Source organism: Liolophura sinensis, chromosome 7 (assembly GCF_032854445.1).
Source record: "Liolophura sinensis isolate JHLJ2023 chromosome 7, CUHK_Ljap_v2, whole genome shotgun sequence".
Classification (NCBI taxonomy): domain Eukaryota; kingdom Metazoa; phylum Mollusca; class Polyplacophora; order Chitonida; family Chitonidae; genus Liolophura; species Liolophura sinensis.
In genome coordinates, this window is record NC_088301.1 from 38038125 (window position 1) to 38055326 (window position 17202).

General features: G+C 37.0%; 1 protein-coding gene across 1 annotated transcript in view; it reads right to left on the reverse strand.

Moving 5' to 3' along the window:
• The window catches only part of LOC135470071 (DNA-directed RNA polymerase I subunit RPA1-like), a 29979-nt gene that overhangs the window by 4718 nt on the left and 8059 nt on the right, over window positions 1-17202 (reverse strand). The window contains exons 9-30 of the mRNA XM_064748804.1: window positions 16893-17113; window positions 16332-16467; window positions 15944-16027; window positions 15524-15662; window positions 14426-14540; window positions 14104-14212; window positions 13392-13475; window positions 12673-12843; window positions 12113-12229; window positions 11629-11840; window positions 11325-11409; window positions 8266-8466; window positions 7868-7996; window positions 7016-7180; window positions 5592-5788; window positions 4796-4925; window positions 4360-4506; window positions 3780-4004; window positions 3187-3236; window positions 2747-2914; window positions 1715-1923; window positions 1206-1360 (exon numbers count right to left, since the gene is read on the reverse strand). Coding sequence (XP_064604874.1) covers window positions 1206-1360; window positions 1715-1923; window positions 2747-2914; window positions 3187-3236; window positions 3780-4004; window positions 4360-4506; window positions 4796-4925; window positions 5592-5788; window positions 7016-7180; window positions 7868-7996; window positions 8266-8466; window positions 11325-11409; window positions 11629-11840; window positions 12113-12229; window positions 12673-12843; window positions 13392-13475; window positions 14104-14212; window positions 14426-14540; window positions 15524-15662; window positions 15944-16027; window positions 16332-16467; window positions 16893-17113 — 3249 coding nt within the window. The remainder of the gene's footprint in view (window positions 1-1205; window positions 1361-1714; window positions 1924-2746; window positions 2915-3186; window positions 3237-3779; window positions 4005-4359; window positions 4507-4795; window positions 4926-5591; window positions 5789-7015; window positions 7181-7867; window positions 7997-8265; window positions 8467-11324; window positions 11410-11628; window positions 11841-12112; window positions 12230-12672; window positions 12844-13391; window positions 13476-14103; window positions 14213-14425; window positions 14541-15523; window positions 15663-15943; window positions 16028-16331; window positions 16468-16892; window positions 17114-17202) is intronic.

Here is a 17202-nt window from a genome sequence, read left to right on the forward strand (position 1 = left end):
GTCGGGGCTATTTTGAAGGGTCACGTAACATCAAACATACAATATTTTAATTCTGACTGTATAGAATTAATAAGACAAGTAATATTAATGTTAATGTCCTACCACATTAAACTTATGCACTATCAGCTGCCCGGGTAGCTCAGTCAGTAGAGTTTCCACTTCAGAGTAACGAGATCCAGGTTGAATCCAGTCAACTATTTATATGAGTGATGTAATACATAAAGTCATTTTGGGATGACTGTCACTTTAACCAGAGAGAATGGCGTGAACATGTAATTAATACAAAACTCTGAGAGAGAACTGATAAGGACATCCTTTATTCAGTTGTTCTCTAGCCTATAGCATACTATTTAGTCTTTTAATTCTGTATTCAGTATTTTGAATCTCTTAACTACCGCTTAACGGTCAAGTCTGAACCCCTGGAGAAGAGAAAACATTTCAGGAGAATATCATTTTTGTACATCTTAACACTCATTAAACTGCACACATTTGTCTTACAGCCTGTTATGATTGATTGTTTGTTGTTTTATGTCATATTCAGGGATTTTCACTTTGTGCCATGAAGCCATAACCTCCTGGCAAGTTGACAACTTAAGTCATGCCCACAAATGAAAAATTATAATTTAGGCAAGATACATGGGATTGTATCTATGGGAACCTGTAACGCAGAAACCTGTAATACGGAATCATGCTACATGGAAAACTGCAGCATGTAAAAACTGTAACATGGAAACCTGCAACAAAGAAATCTGTAACATGGAAATCTGCAACAATTAAACAGCATCGAGAAACCTATTACATAAACAACTTCAACATGGAAGCAATGCAGCTTCTATGCCCAAAACACACATGGCCAAAAAAATCTCTATGATCCACATAAATATGTCAACTTAACACTGCGGGTCATGTTCAAGTGTATACTTGTGAGGAACACTTTCAGTCTACCTAAACTATGGCCATACAATACCTCATTTAGAAAGCAATGATGACATTTCAAGTGCTTTGAACTGGAAGTCCTTTATGCCTCATTTGGATAGCGTTTCTTGGTTGCTGTCAAATGATGCTGCAGGTTGTCACTAGTATTTGTTTTTGTTTATTATTTCTGTGTATTTATTTCAGGAAGATTTTAATACTTAACCCAAGAACATGAAATGAGATGGTCATATTAAATAGTATTTGGTTAGTAATGAAAATTTGTAACTCACTGAAATTCTTTGTTTATTCATAGTTTTCTTCTGTTTTGCAATTCTTTCCTTCGTTTCTTTCTCAGGCACCAGAGGTTGAGTCTCCATCTCGAAATCCTTCGTCTGCTCATCTTCCTGTTCTTGAACGGGAGCTCCCATTTCCACTTCCTCATCATCTGGTCAGTAACAAATGGCACATGACATTAAAATATCCTCACTAAATCCAATTTTTTTCTTGCCAAGCAATGACTACAAAGAAGCTTACCCCTAAAATTTAAAAATAAAAATGACTTCACCTGTAATAAAATTGGAAAATGCGTTTTTACCTGTCTGCTGCTGGCCCAAAAATGTAACGTTATTTATGGTGCTTAAACTTACAATAGGATAGGATTTCAATTTACTGTCTAAATCTCAGATCACCTTTCTAAGATGAATAGGTTCCCCAGAATCAGGTATCATGAGTAAATTAATCATTGGTAAAATTTTTGCACTGGTATTTAGCCCTAGTCACACACAGCCAGATATCTCACCACTGTTCTTGTTATCACCAATTTCATTTTTCTCGTCATCTTCCCCTCTATACTCCCCACTATCATCTGCTCGTTCAAGATATTTTTGCGCTGCTGCATCATCTTCCCCTGGCTGGTCATTTTCAGAATCATTCTCATCCTCATCAACAGGGGCAGCTTCACTTAAAGAAGCCTGTTCTCGAATTCTGACTACATCAGATGTTACTAATCTGGTAAAGATACAGAACAAATACAGATCCATTGTTTAGATCTATCTGCAGAAAACCAGTTCTCATACAATTGCAGTCTGCACAATATCAATACAGATAATTGACACTCCTGGCCTGAATTATTGAATTTCACTGGTTATTTCTCCACTGTTGTCATGTATTTTTTTAATTGCTGCTTAATGCAATACACAAAAATTTTTCACATACATGATGGTGATCAATGGTCAGAAAACTGAAGTGCCCAGGAAAACCACTGAACTGGCAAAGTTTTGGACAAACATTCTCACATGTCATGTAGAGACCACACACAGTTGGGAGACAATGGTTATCAACAATTGTCACATTATTGTTACCAAGGCCCAACAAGCAGTGAGAGCAGGTAAATCTACAAATTGCCACTCCATGACAATGGTTAGTGTGTAAGTACATGATCTGAATAGTTAGTATTACAGCTATCACATAAATACTTTTATGAACGTCTCCAGCTTTATCAGTATGACTTATTTAAATAATTCGTAATTTGCAGGAGTCGTCAACAGTGTAGCTCGTGCTTTCTGCCTCCACTGATTGGCACTTGATTTCTTTCGTCACTTGCAGAAGCAAACATCAAGCTGCTTTTCAAGGCCAACGACACAAAAACGTTGTGGTTTGAATACTCGTAAAACATTTGTTTTTATTCATTTTCTGACATGTATTTTTAGGAGACCATTTTTTAATAAAAGTAAACCACATTTAGACCTATTAAGTCTCCCTTCATTTTAATGGCTGTACAAAATTACAAAGGCAGGTGTTTTGTTTTCTAGCTCTGAAATAATTTACAAACCTGGAACCAGTCAATTCTGTCATTTTTTTCTTTGCCAAATCAATCAAGCGTTTGATGTAGAAGTGCTCCATGTAGCTAAGAATCTTTCTGGGTGTTATGGCAAACCGTTCATCATAAGCAGCTTTGGGGAGAAACTGAAACTTAATGGTGTACAACCGGCCAGAGTTTCTGTAAAAGGATAGAAAATAAAACAGTTTATATTTTACAAATTCACTGAATATGTAAGGAATGCTTGTTTTCATCAACTCTCTATAACATGAAGTAATCATCATATAACCTATAATGGCTCAATAAGCAAGAGTAAATGTATAGCTCAAAGACAGTTCAGAATACAATTTTCAGAGGAATTGATTAACAATATTTTCACACAAAAATGTACGTCAAATATAACCAAGAACATCACCAGAATGCTTTGAAAGAACAAAAAAATTCATGCTAACCTTTTTGACTTGACAAAGATGGATTCGCACACAGACACCTCTTGAATAACCTAAGAAAGAAAATAGCAAAAAGTATATTTCCATATTCATTCATCTGTTTAGCGTAAAGTTCCTTTAAAAGATGCACTTTCAGAAGCATACAACTACAGCCTTAGTACTATACTGTTGAAGCCAACACTTCAAACTAATCAAACTTCACAAAACACACTTAAGTAACCCTACAAGGTGGATAAATCAATCAGAATCAAGCTAACTGCGTCTCTTGAAAGAGATTAACCTTGAGGAGAAATACAACCAGAGAACTTTAGGCACCACTGGCCTGTCAGATGAACACAGCTACATGTACCTCAATCATTTCCATATACTCACAGAATTTTTGTAAAGAAAACAGATTTGTGACAGAAAAGATCTCAACAGCTGAATAAATGAATGAATGGAAGAATGGTAAGGTCTTAATGCCACCATTAGCATATTTCAGCCAAATTGTGGTCACCTACAAATAATTACTTGGATGCAATACAAGGAGTAATTAGCATTAATTCTGTTGACTAATAACAGCGTCATAATTATAAATACTGAAAGTGGACACCAACCTCCTTGAGATAGATGCGATTCAGTTGTCTTTGTAAAGTTTTAGCTCTTGTCTTGGCATTCGGCACCCGCAGAACAGGAATCTCCATAGCTGGTGTCTTTATATTTGCACTGGCTACCATGAGGATCTCCCGTAACCTGGGGATACCTAATGTGACGTTCATTTCGCCACGTCCAGCAAAATGAAATGTGTTCAATGTCATCTGAGTGGATGGTTCACCAACAGACTGGAACAGATTTAACCACGAACACTATGGTTTCAGGGAGGGTTGATACTGATCATTTGTATATTGTCTAAATTAACTTTTAAAAAACAACTTTTTTCTTTGAATCATTAGTAGTATCATCTAAAGGGTACCGTTCAAAATAATTGCTCTTTCATCAGTAGAATGAGTCAAAATTTGAAATTTATTTTCTGTGCTACAATAACAGTACCTTACAAGAAAAACAAAAAAGAGAAATCATCATATATGTACACCAATGATAACATATTAATCACATTCTTGCTCATACTGCAAACAATATGAAGCATTTGACACGTTCATGTGAATATCTGGGCAGATAAACACGTTTAGAGTGTACCTGAGCAGCTATTAATCCTACGGCCTCCCCAGGGTCAATAAGACTCTTCTGATACTTCAGAGAGATCAAGTGCCAAAAATCAGATGGAGTTATCTTCCCATTGCGGACTGCTTTACTCCTGGACATACTCCCATCAGGAACAAATACCTGTAAACAATAGCAAATTCAGTGCGTCCCATGAAATAAATATGAAATATGAAAATAAATAAAATATATACATCATCTAACTGAAAACGATATGTGATTCTACAGCCCGATGGCCAGGTACTTTGAATCTTTGTGGGTTGAATATTTCCACATTATTTTCACAGCATCGCTACTCTTTCTTATGGTAACCCTCTCAATTGCTGCACTAAATTCTAAGAAAAATTCTAAAAAAATGTATATCACCTGTCTATGACGATGACATTAAGACTGACTGATGTACTGAACTTACTTTGTCTGGGTCTGTTGAACAGTATGTCATCACACTGTCTGCCATTGTTTCTGACACTACCCCTAGAGTACACTGCGGGCTCATGGTGGTCATTAGGGGGTCGGCACACCTAACCTCTCGCTTGCAGTACCTACAATCACAGATAACCCAGTTTCTGAACAGATCTTAAAAGAAATAATAAAATTCTAACGTGTAACAATAACATCACCTTTGCTGGTGTATGCTCCCCAGGCTCCCCTCTGAACATTGCAGAAAAAAGCAACAATGGTTGGGTTTGAACAGGTAAACCTTATAAGTCACTGTTTTACGGATAAAAGCTAAGTGCCCTAATATACATGTAGTCTGCCACAATGGCGCCAAACTAAGTCAAATCTGTGCAAAAAATATTCCTTCATACATGATTTTCTACAAAACAGCTTATACAAAAGGTCAAGTGTCAATAACAGATGTGCAGTATTTTGATTTATTTATTTTATTGGTGTTTTACGCCATACTCAAGAATATTTCACTTATACGACGGCAGCCAGCATTATGGTGGGAGGCAACCGAGTGCAGTACATCTATTTTGTTTCAAATCATAGTTAATTTTGCCGTAAACAAGCTGGACACAATTACAATTTACCAGCCGTTGATCTGACTTGCAAGATGCAAGATAACCTGATACTGGATCTAGATGAGAAAAACAAAAAACAATTTTGGTCAGAATCCTATGGACTACCTATCAATAATGATAAAATTTTTCTTTAAGTGTACGGAGAAAGCCTACTGATGTTACACTTGAATTTAAAAGACTTACTGGTGTCTTTTCTTCTCTTTCAGTGACCTCCAGGCTGTCACCATAATGCTTGATGCTTCAGTGCGACCATTGGCATCAACCTTCCTCTGAGCTTCAGCTGTCACAAGCTTGTGGCTTTTCTTCTGACAGAATTTCAGAAACCCAGAAGATCGTTTGTGCTCTTGGAATACTGACTTCTGCCGCAGATGAGAACCCACCTAACAAAACAAGAACATGCTGTATTTATGTAAACCACTGTTACAATTTTCTTTAAAACTTAACAAGAGTTTAGTCTAGATTGCTGGCTTTAGCACCGTTTGTTTTCAGTTACTAAACTGAAGGCCTGAAAATTTTTTTTCTGTCATGTATCAATCCTGTGCCAAAGGTAATGGGGTACCGACAGATTTTGCTCTTACAAAAGGTGGCGCTGCTGTGAATTAGGACTTGCACATGAAAAGTCTTTTGTTATGCGACGCCAAATATGTTGCGTGCTGTGGTTTCATGTGTGAAGTATTTGGTGTACCCACTGATGTCACGCTGCAGTAGAATGTCCAGCGTCATTGAAATGATGTAATACGTCCGATTTCAAACTTCTACTGGTATCCCATTGTAGTCTGATGGCCGTGGGGATTAACATCTTGGGATTTAACCAGCCATTGCTGGGTTTCGAGTCCACCCGTCCACAACTAGACTAAATGGAAATTACACTCTATTGTGGGGGCTGACAGCACTTGTACCACCCTCTTACTAGGGGGCTAAGATAGTTGTAACTACTATCACAATGTATGTCTTTAACATGTGTATTCAAGATAGTTACAATCAACTTACTCTACCTGCCATCATGTTTGTGTGCCCGTACACAAACTTAAAATCACATCAAAGCCTGTCCCTCGACTGACTTCAGGTGACCTCTAATAAACTTCATTTGTTCCAAGATATCATGTACACAGAGATGGAATTGCTGTAGGGCGTTGTCCTCTCTCACCAACATACACCACAAAACACACTCCACCATAATATTCTATGGTCCAATAAACTCCAATCTTCCTAAAATATCCATTCTTACCTTTTTCCACAATTTCCACAAAATAAGAACTCACCTCCTTATAATTTTAAACCATTGAGCTCAAACCTCTCCAGAAGTCTTACTTATTTCAGAACGCCCCCATTGTAAAATTAACTTTAAAGCTGTAGACTTTCTTTCTCACAGAACTCATCTCCTCATAATCATCCATGGTTATATCGATTCCAAACTGATCAAAAGCTGTAGACTTTCTTTCTCACAGAACTCACCTCCTCATAATCATCCATGGTTATATCAATTCCAAACTGATCAAAAGCTGTCGACTTTCTTTTTCACAGAACTCACCTACTCATAATCATCCATGGTTATATCGATTCCAAACTGATCAAAAGCTGTAGACTTTCTTTCTCACAGAACTCACCTCCTCATAATCATCCATGGTTATATCAATTCCAAACTGATCAAAAGCTCCAGACTTTCCTTTTCCACGGCGTTTAGAAACACGGTTTTCAATCAGGAACTGGAATTGCTTCTGATTTAAATAAGGGGTCCTTAAGATGTCTAAGCCATCTTCCCCAAAGTTAAACTGCAATAAAAATAGACAAAAATGAATACAGATAAATCTGATTTGCAAAAGATATGTCAATAAATCCTGAATATATCTGATAGATTTCATGCTGAACATTATTTCAACTGTATCATCATAAATAGGTAGGAAACAAAAAAAATTTCATAATCTAGAACACAACCACATCTGGCTAAAAATGTGTACTTGAACCGTGACTGTCGCAAAGCTTACTGTTCTGGCTCCACTGGTTTTTTGTGAAAAAAAAGTTATTCAGTTTATGTAGAATATTTTCTCACCTTACAAACCAGTGCTCATACACATAACTACAGAGCCAAAGGTCATATCTATAACATCAACATGTAGGAGGACAATTTTAATCCCACATCAAAAACTTTACAGAAATGAAATCTTGATGATCGAGGCTCAAGAATCAGAACGTTCTGCCTTTTATGGTAGCGCTACCTCAGAACTTGCGCAAAAAAAATTATTTTGTCATTTCTTCAACATGTAAAAACAATTTTGTCAGTGTAATGAAGTGCAATGATGCCCTTATGAAGTCATAGTGGCACGGAGAAAGAAGGTATCATCAGATCACGGAAAAAAATTCTACTCTTTAGCCATGGAATGCTAGAGGGGCCCTACAAGTGTGCTAGTGATGAGCTAGTGGTATGTCAGTAAGAACGTTCAGCCTTTTTCGTCCTGTACCTGTACAATACTGCCATCACTGTCCCGGACTGTGGAGTCGTAATTCACTATGAGTCCCTCCAGGTGTTTGATTAGACACCTCTGTAGATAACCACTCCTACTGGTTTTGACAGCTGTATCAATCAGACCCTGAAGAAAAAAAAAACACAGTGAAACAACCAACTGTGAAATGTCTTTCAGATTTACGCTATCAATGTAGCATTACAGGATAATATTAATCATGACATTCAGTTTGTTTCAGCGGAAACACCTGGGCAACCACATGTATCGCGACATGTACATGATGGTCCCCAGATTAAAAAATGTCCAAAATCACACTTTAAATTGAAGATTAACCAACATGCCTGAAAATATTACAAAGCAGCTGTGGCAATCAGAATCAATATAGCATACCTTACCTCTCTACCAGCCATGCAATGGAAAAAGTATTCCTGAGGTCGGATGCCTGTAAGAAAGCGTCCATCAACAAATCCCCCAGCCCTTGGGGAGAGATCGTAGGCCACAAATGATGGCAGAGATTTTCCACTGATCATTAGCGGGGGTCTGCGTCCTTCCAACTCAATCTGACCCAGAAGACATGAAATCTGCATAGTGTTGACCTGATGTGGAGACAAACAAGCAATGGCTGTGATTACAAAAATATTCCTGTTAAAGCATTGACATTTCAGAAACCATTGTTATCTGACATCCATTTATTCTTGCAAGTGTTGAGTTTGGCTTTACCCCTTAGCCAATAACACCATGCCAACACTTAATTCCATGTGTAGCATAAAGAGGGCAAATGTTGCTTGCTTTGTTCTTTGTGGATCTCACCATTTCACGTGTAAGGACTTGTTCACATCTTCAAAGTTGAAGAAAATTTTCCGTACCAATGCGCTAAATCTGTACAAACTAGATCCCAAGGGCTGTGAAATGGATCTATTGCTCTTCATCTATTTTTATTTTGCTTGTAACTTATGACCAATTGTCTTCTAGTACAATGCACTGGTCTTCTCCCCCCCACAAAGGGTTTATCAGTTATTCTGTCTGTAATGAAGGACCTGGCCCCATTTCATTCTAGCATGACTTCAAAGAGAATGCCTCGCACCAGTACTTCATATTATGATATACTGTAAGATTGTAGACATTTTCCCAAAATTTTTCTTGCAACTAAGTCATTACCATTTCTATCTGTTCGGTTAGTGTGAGGATAAAAACCTTCATTATTTGTAACACTGTTGTATGTGGCAACAGATCAAGGCAACATACTGTGCCTTTTATATATGTTTTCGTCCTTCCATTGTATCTCTAAAGTACAAATATGGCAAGGACACATAAAATACATGTACAATCTGTCAACTTTTTTTCGATCTTTTCAGGATTATATCCAAATGTTCACGACATATAGCAAACTTAATTAACAGCTCATTCCACCTGTTAACAGATAACTTCTTCACCCGACCATGAAAAACTTTGTATAAGTTCGTTGGCATTCACACAATTAGGAAGATCAACTAATGGGCAGTAACCCAAGGGTCAAGCAGTGCTACAGATAATTTTCAGAGATATTGCAGTACTCCCTACTTTTCCAAGAGAGGAAGAAGGTCTACTGGGTAAGCCTACCTCAGTACACATTTTTTTGAAAATACTCAACAATATTTTGAGTTCCCAGCAATTCACCTCGAAAGTGTGACGTTGACTGAGTGAAGGCGGTTGAGAAAACTAAAGCACATACATGTGCATACATGTATTGGCCTACATAGACCTACCACTACAGAGCTTCTTGTACCTACATATCGGACTACAAGTTTATGTATGTACATGTCGACTGCCCAGAATTACAACTTGTCATAACATTCTGGAATAAATTACTAATTTCAGCTCTTCCTCACAAGGAATGAATCTGAATGACGCTCATAGGCCTACATTCATTCATTACCTGTATTCAACCTGTAGGCCTACTGGGTTTATTCCAAAAACTCACTCACTGACAACTTTACCTTTTCATTTTGCTTTAATAGCAGGGATTGCAGTATTATTTCATTCTATGGTAACTTGCCTAATGCAAGTGATAATTTTTTTTACCTGTCGAAACATTTCTGTATGCATGAACAACTGCTGTTTTGGGATCAAAACAGGATACGCTTGTTCTGCTAAATCCAAATGTAGGCCTACATTAGGCGACAAAAATTTATTATGTGTGCTTTATTTTTGGCAGTATATAGTATCATTCTAAAGTGCTTCTGAACACTAACTGTTCTCGTGAGCATTGTATTTCATTGCATTAGCTTTTCACCTCAGAAATCACTGATACATGTACATATGTTGGAAACTGGACCCTTGATGACACCTCAACATAGTACAAATAACTGACGATCGGTGTAGAATTAAAACCACACACTGGGAGCGATATTAGGCTGATTAAAAGCAGTACAGTAGCAGAACTTGCTGTACAGTAACCCAACTGACCATTTTTTTCAGCCCTTGCTACATTTTCATCATGGCAAACACTAGAGAATGTCACAAATACAAATATCGTAGTCGTCATTCTCCATGGCTGTGGGTAGTGGTGCATGAGCCTTTGCTGAAACCTTCGGTCTCTGAAAACTAACATGTCATAGAGATTGTTGCACATGTAAACTACTTTGGAGATCTACTTTCAATTTTGACCAAACTGACTGTTTGCTTTTAATCTTGCACATACTCTATAGCTTTCAGAAATTTAGGCATACACACAAAATCGTCATGCATATTCAATACGTTGTTTTAATTTTAGAAGCATATCATCTAATTTCTAAGCGCATTTACGCCTGCATGCCCTTTTATCTGTAGCACTGGAGTCAAGGTAAAATGGAGTACCCGCCTTCAGATAACTTCCACATTCTTTATTTTCACCATTTTGGTGACTAACAAAACAACTGATTGCCGTAAGGTATGCCTAAATACTAAGAGCTGTTAAATACATGAACATGGGGTACCTTACATGGCGTAAATCTTTTCGCTACATACGCTATCAAAGGGAATCAAGGTACCGACAGGTATGTGACATTTACCATCACAAACCTCAAATAGCACACGCACCTTTGACAACCTTTCCTGATACAACACTAAATGAATAATAAATGAAAGCATAATCCAAACATAATTAAAATTTTTATTCAATAGATAATCATAACATATAAATCCCAACAAAACAATGAAGAAAACATCACAAAAGGAAGATAATATTTGACCATAACACACGGTTTATTTTGTTAAGGGCACTGACATGTTGTACTTGGGTGAAACTACTTCCGCCAATTTCTTCACATTTTTTCATGCCTCTGTAATGGGCCTTTGGCGATTCTCACCAATAGACCCATAATTAACACCAGTTAATTTTTGTACAAAAATATCACATAAACTCTACAGAAATACTCAGACTATCTGCACTATCTAGCTTTCCTACAGAATGAGAGAGATGTGACATAAACCTTACCGTGGAACCTTTGGCACCTGACTGCACCATCAACTGAAGATTATTTTGGGGGAATGTTTTCAGAAGTCCATATGGCATACAAGCTCTGAAGAGAAAATGGGAAATTACTTTATACAATGCCTGTTTTCTCTATTTTCAACATAAAATACAAATGCAATTAGGAAACCAATGATGCCATTTAGAAATTTGAAATGAATTGACAGAAGTGAAGGCTAGTGCAAGGCTCATCTCAAACTCAGAAAACAGGAGGTATAAATGAAAAAAAAAAAAAAAACCTCAGTTTATTACAGGCATGTTTTCTCACTTTGTAATGTTGTTTTGAGCTTGGTCTGTTTTGCTTTTCATTGCATGATCCAGCTCAGCAAGCTTTGACTCAATACCACAGAAGTGTGCTGCCTGGTAACTATCTAAGAGTTCTGGGACATCCATTTTCTCCTCCAGGCTGTAGGCTTGACGGATTACATCTGGTCCACACTGACGAGAAGCATGCATGATGTCTTTTCTTTCATCATTTGCCTGTAAAACAAATTCCACCCATTTTATTGTCTTTAGCATTATTTAGCAAACTTACACCTGATTTACTGCTATACCTCAAATTTCATTGGTTGATTTAAACATAAAATTAGCATATCCTAGAAAATGGACACACGTGTAATACTTTTACAACTTTCATTGCTGATCACTCTGCCTTACAGGAAATTTAAACACAAGTTTTATGAATGTGGAAAGTCTTAGCATGGCCCAGAAGCCAGGCACAGTGAAAGATAAAAAAAACAAATTTCTCACACCTTATCTGTGACGAGGATGTCTTCTACACCCAGTGTAAACCCTTTCAGCTGCAGAAAAGCCATGAACAGACGTGCCAGACACGTTAGAAGTTTCCCTGATATTGCCCCTCCATAAAGCTGGAACATAAAAACAACAAAAAGTTTAGTGTAACAATCAGTCCATAAGTAAACAACCTAGTTCAGGGACAACAGGCAGGCCCAAAGTAAAATCCATAACGTTTCGCAAAAATGTGATAACAAACTATAGAAACTATATAAAACTATAGACCTGTGCCTTCCACAAGTATCTCTGACCACAAGAAACATATCAAAGATGTATATCATAGGGTTAAGGATTTTTTTAACAATGAAAGGCCATTGATAAGTCTGGATGCTGGTGAAGACACTTAATGTCAACATAACATGTTAAAAGGATGGTAGAAGCAGGGATAATTTAATGTCTCAAATTCATGTAATAACTTAAATGACATGTGCCTCAAATAATGCAAGACAGGCTTTTTGAGGATACTTATATAATTATAAACAAGCAAATATTACAGCCAGAGACAATTTTATCTTACCTCATATACAGCATGGACCATGCTGTATGATGTGTTGCCATAGTGACCCTTGTCCAGAACACCCTGCAAGAGGTCACCATTTTTGATCAGGACAGTGCCTTCACCCATTTCATCCCCTGAGGGGTACAACGACCCTGGAGAGTAACCTGTGAATTTACTAGATATCCAACTCTGAAACACAGGAAAATAAAAGCTACATGTATCAGGTCATATGCAAGAAAGAAAATACAACATTGAGACAGATTTTATTGCAATGTGTCGCAGTGTAGATTAAAAAAAGGTTCAGTAAAGAAAAAAAAGAACTTAACAGCACGACATTAATAGACATAAAACCTATAATATATTTAATCACATTTAATTAAGTGAAGAAAAGTGTTTTTTTGGATTTGTTTCAAATTTGACTGGTCACTGATTACAATTGTTTGTAATTATGAAAATGTATTTTCAATGTTTACATTTGACGTGACCTTAAAACATACAGTATAAATAAAACCCGTTTCAAAAGTTCGAAATTTCTAAACAGGTTTTGTAAATAACCTGTTGTAATAGGTTGTGATTTTCAGTGAATCCTTTTGCCACATTGCACTTTGTCCTGAAATGCGTTCAAAAAGGCAAGTTTTCCCATCTCTAGTCTTCGACTGTCAAGTTTACAGATACTAACACATGTAATCCACAGTCTTGTCTTTCACTTCCATTGAATAAAACAAATGGTCAGTCACCTTTTCAGGAATCTTGGCTTTTCCTTTCAGATTCAGTAGTCTATAACCATCAGGCGTTATGTTGTGTAAAATTGTCGATATTACCTGAATAAAAAGGTGAAAAAAAAGGGAATTTTGTTCTGCAGTTAATAAATAATTATCAAATGAATAAATATCAGAAAATTTAAAGACAGCTTTCCATTAAAAGTCCTTATTTTGGCCCTGTTGATCTATTTATTTAATTGGTGTCTTATGCTGTACTCAAGAATATTTCAGTAATTTTAATGGGTGCCCGAAATTACGGTGGGAAACCAGGCAGAGTTCGGGGGGAAAACACAACTATCCACAAGTTGCTGGCAGTCCTTCCCATGTACGACTGGAGAGGAAGACAGCTGGACTTGAGCTTATTGTGAGCGCGGTAGTAAGTGGCTCTCGCTCTCGGCATTGTGCTGCTCTAGCATGCTAAGCACTCAGCCACAGAGACTCCTGGGCCTTGTTTAGTGACTAACATCAGAACACTGCTTGTCCATCTTTCTGTAACTTTTCACGTAAAATTTCTGTTTCATATTTGGAAACATTACAACAGAATGTTGATATCTTGATTTGTGAAAGAATGAATCATGTCATCCAGAAGTCAGCCCATCCACCTAATGCAATAAATAATAAACTTGCACAAAAAGTTCATCTGAACACCCTATGTACACCATACAAAGATTTTTAACAACTAGACCACCTGTTTGCCAGCCCAGAGTCTGCATGGTTTGAGGATGGTGGGAGGTTGGAACTTGATAGGGCCAACAGTATCTACCAAACAGCTGTACACTAACTGCTGATAATCACGTCTGAAACAAATGAGAATAGGAATCATGGCTGATTAATTTATATGCCAAAGAAGAGAGAAACACCATAACACACCTTCATCCATCATTATTATCTTTCACAACTTTATCAGGATATATTTTGTAACTGTTACATGATTAACACATAAAATAAAGACAACTTTTCAGTTATCCCAAAAATGGTATGTATAAATACGGCAAACCTGAATTCATTACCTGCTGAAAAACCTGCCACGCACAGTAAGGGACACACCTGAGACCATGTGATCCTGAATCAACCCAGCCAATGGGGAGCCATCTTTTGGCACCAGATAGTTGTTACTGGTACTGGCTGAAAACATTTGACAAGCATACAATTCTGTACTTATACACAGGTTCTGCAGGCAGTGTCTACATAAATAGTGAGACAACACAGGCACAGGCACAATGCACAAATTGTCCATTTCATAAAGTGACATTACGTGCAAGAGATGTGATAGAACATTTTGCTTCTTCTTTCTTTGTTATTTATTGGACTGGTGTTCAGTCCAAAAGTCAAGAATATTTCAAACACCCGAATACAGTGAGGTGCATGGATGTTCGAAATCAAGCAGATCAGAGACTAATGTGATTTGAATCTCCAAGGCCAAAAAGCCCAGTCACACCTGAGCTACGACTATCCATTTTATGACCTTTTTGATTCACTGTAATCCTTTGATCTTGGTAAGTTGTGGCCAAATTAACCCCCATTGAAACCAAAAGAATGGTGTCAGTCACACGTAAATGGAAGCAAGACTCCCATTTATCTGCAAAAGTGATTTGACTGCAAGAAATCAAAATCATTCTGTCACAACATCAATTCTCATGAATATATTTTTGATACTCATACAACAAAGCTCAACAGATACAGATTATTCACACCTCCTGCAACGATACCTGCAACCTCCACTCCCACTGCCTTGTGATGGCTGACGACAGCTTTATATTCATTAAGATTCGCTAAGACCTTTCATGACTTATTTGGCAATCAATCCAAGATTTAAGACATTACCCTCCATTTTGGGGCACAGGTTGTCTTATCTGGTCATAAGTGTAGGTGTGAGTGGGCCAGATTGTAAATTTGATTCGTTAAATCTTACAATGGTGTACATAGAATAGGAATGCAAATTCCCATAACCTTCAACATGATCCATGGTCTGCTGTTAGATATGAGCTATGTAAGTCTTTGAAGTTTGTTCTGTTTTGATTTTTATATTTAAACAAACCAACCTAACCCTAAAAACGATGAGTTCAAAATCCCAATAGATGATGATGAGTTGTCATTATATATATTACCAAGTATGTATGCTTCTGCTCTGCAAAATTCATTCTGTGGGAAGTGAGCATTCATTTCATCCCCATCAAAATCAGCATTGTAGGCTTTACAGTTCGCATAGTGCATCCGTAGTGTTCTCTCCCCTGGCAAAACGTGAGCCTGGGGAAAAGAAATGAAGACGAAAGTTGCAACAGAATATCAAATTTTACTGGCTTATGACTTATTAATTTCATTAAGTTCAGTTTCCACCATTCATGGACTTTCACTTCAACAACAGCAGTTATTTTAACCAAATGGAGAAAAAAAAAACCAAATGTACTACTATTTCACTTCATCCATTTGTACTTAAACTTAATTTGGTCATAGTTATCTACATGGAGGCATCTTGCCTATTTTTGAGTTGACCAAAAGCACTGTAATTTTGAAACTTTTATCAATACCTTATGAGCCTGAATACTTGGTCGATGAAGAGTGGGTTGTCGATTCAACAACAGCACATCACCATTCCGAAGATGACGATAAACCTGTAATTAGCAATTCTAAAATTAATACACAGAGTTGACCTGTATTCTTAACCATAAGCTCATTATAATGCTATACAACAAAGATCACACTATACTCAAAAAACAGAAAATATAAAAATCATCAGAAAATAATCATCCAAAAGTTTGACTCATCTTTTGACTAAATTTTCAAAAGTCTATTTTTACGACTTCATTGAATGCCTGATGTTTGAGATAGGAAATAATACACAATAAGACTGTAAGATAGAGATATCTGTAGTTATAAAATTCCCTAATTAGCATTTAAAGCGCATAACAAACATACCTGTTTGTTACCTGTTGATAAGGCTCCCAACCGACCTGGTGTGGTCAGTAGTTGTTTTGCTTGTGCAATACGCTGGATTTTGTCTTTGGGACTGAGCATTGTCTTAAATCCATTTTCATGAACCACAAACACAGCTCTTGAAAGAACAAAAGATTAACAGTGTGACAGTTACGACAGTTTATTTTATCTTTGAAATATTAAATAAATGAGCACAGAAACGCACACGAGGAAGAAAATATGTCACTATTTGATGTTAATGTTACACTAAATCACGTATCATTTATTAATTTTTCACCAACTCTACATTCTTTATGGAAAGGTGACGAATTAATGGAAAATTTTCTAAAGTTATATGTGATTTGCTGTAAATTACATAATTTTATGTGCTTTTTTTCACCAACTTTGAACAGCCCGGCAATTACTTGTAGAAAAATTCCACAAAATTTTAACTGATTAACTGTATATGAACCATATTATCACTTATCAATTCCCACTTTACAAAGACTGACCACTGTATTTTAAGCTGACATATGCTACAATGAATCTGTACGTAAGGTTTACCCTGGATGGACATTAGGTCCATTAATGACAGCCTGTCGCAGCTCTTGCACATTCCACGGCGTGACTGGTTCTGGGTAGGTGAGGCGCGTTGCAAACACCATAGGAATGCCAATCTCACTGGTGCTGATACACGGATCAGGGGAAATAACGGAACGAGCAGCATAATTCACACGCTTCCCCATCATGTGTTTTCTAAAAAGCCCTTCTTTCTTCTCCAAAATCTGAAACAGTTTCATTACAAATTCAAAGCATTTTTTCTATAATTTCTTTTCAAAGCATTATAGCTAGACTAATTATTAACTTTCAGGCA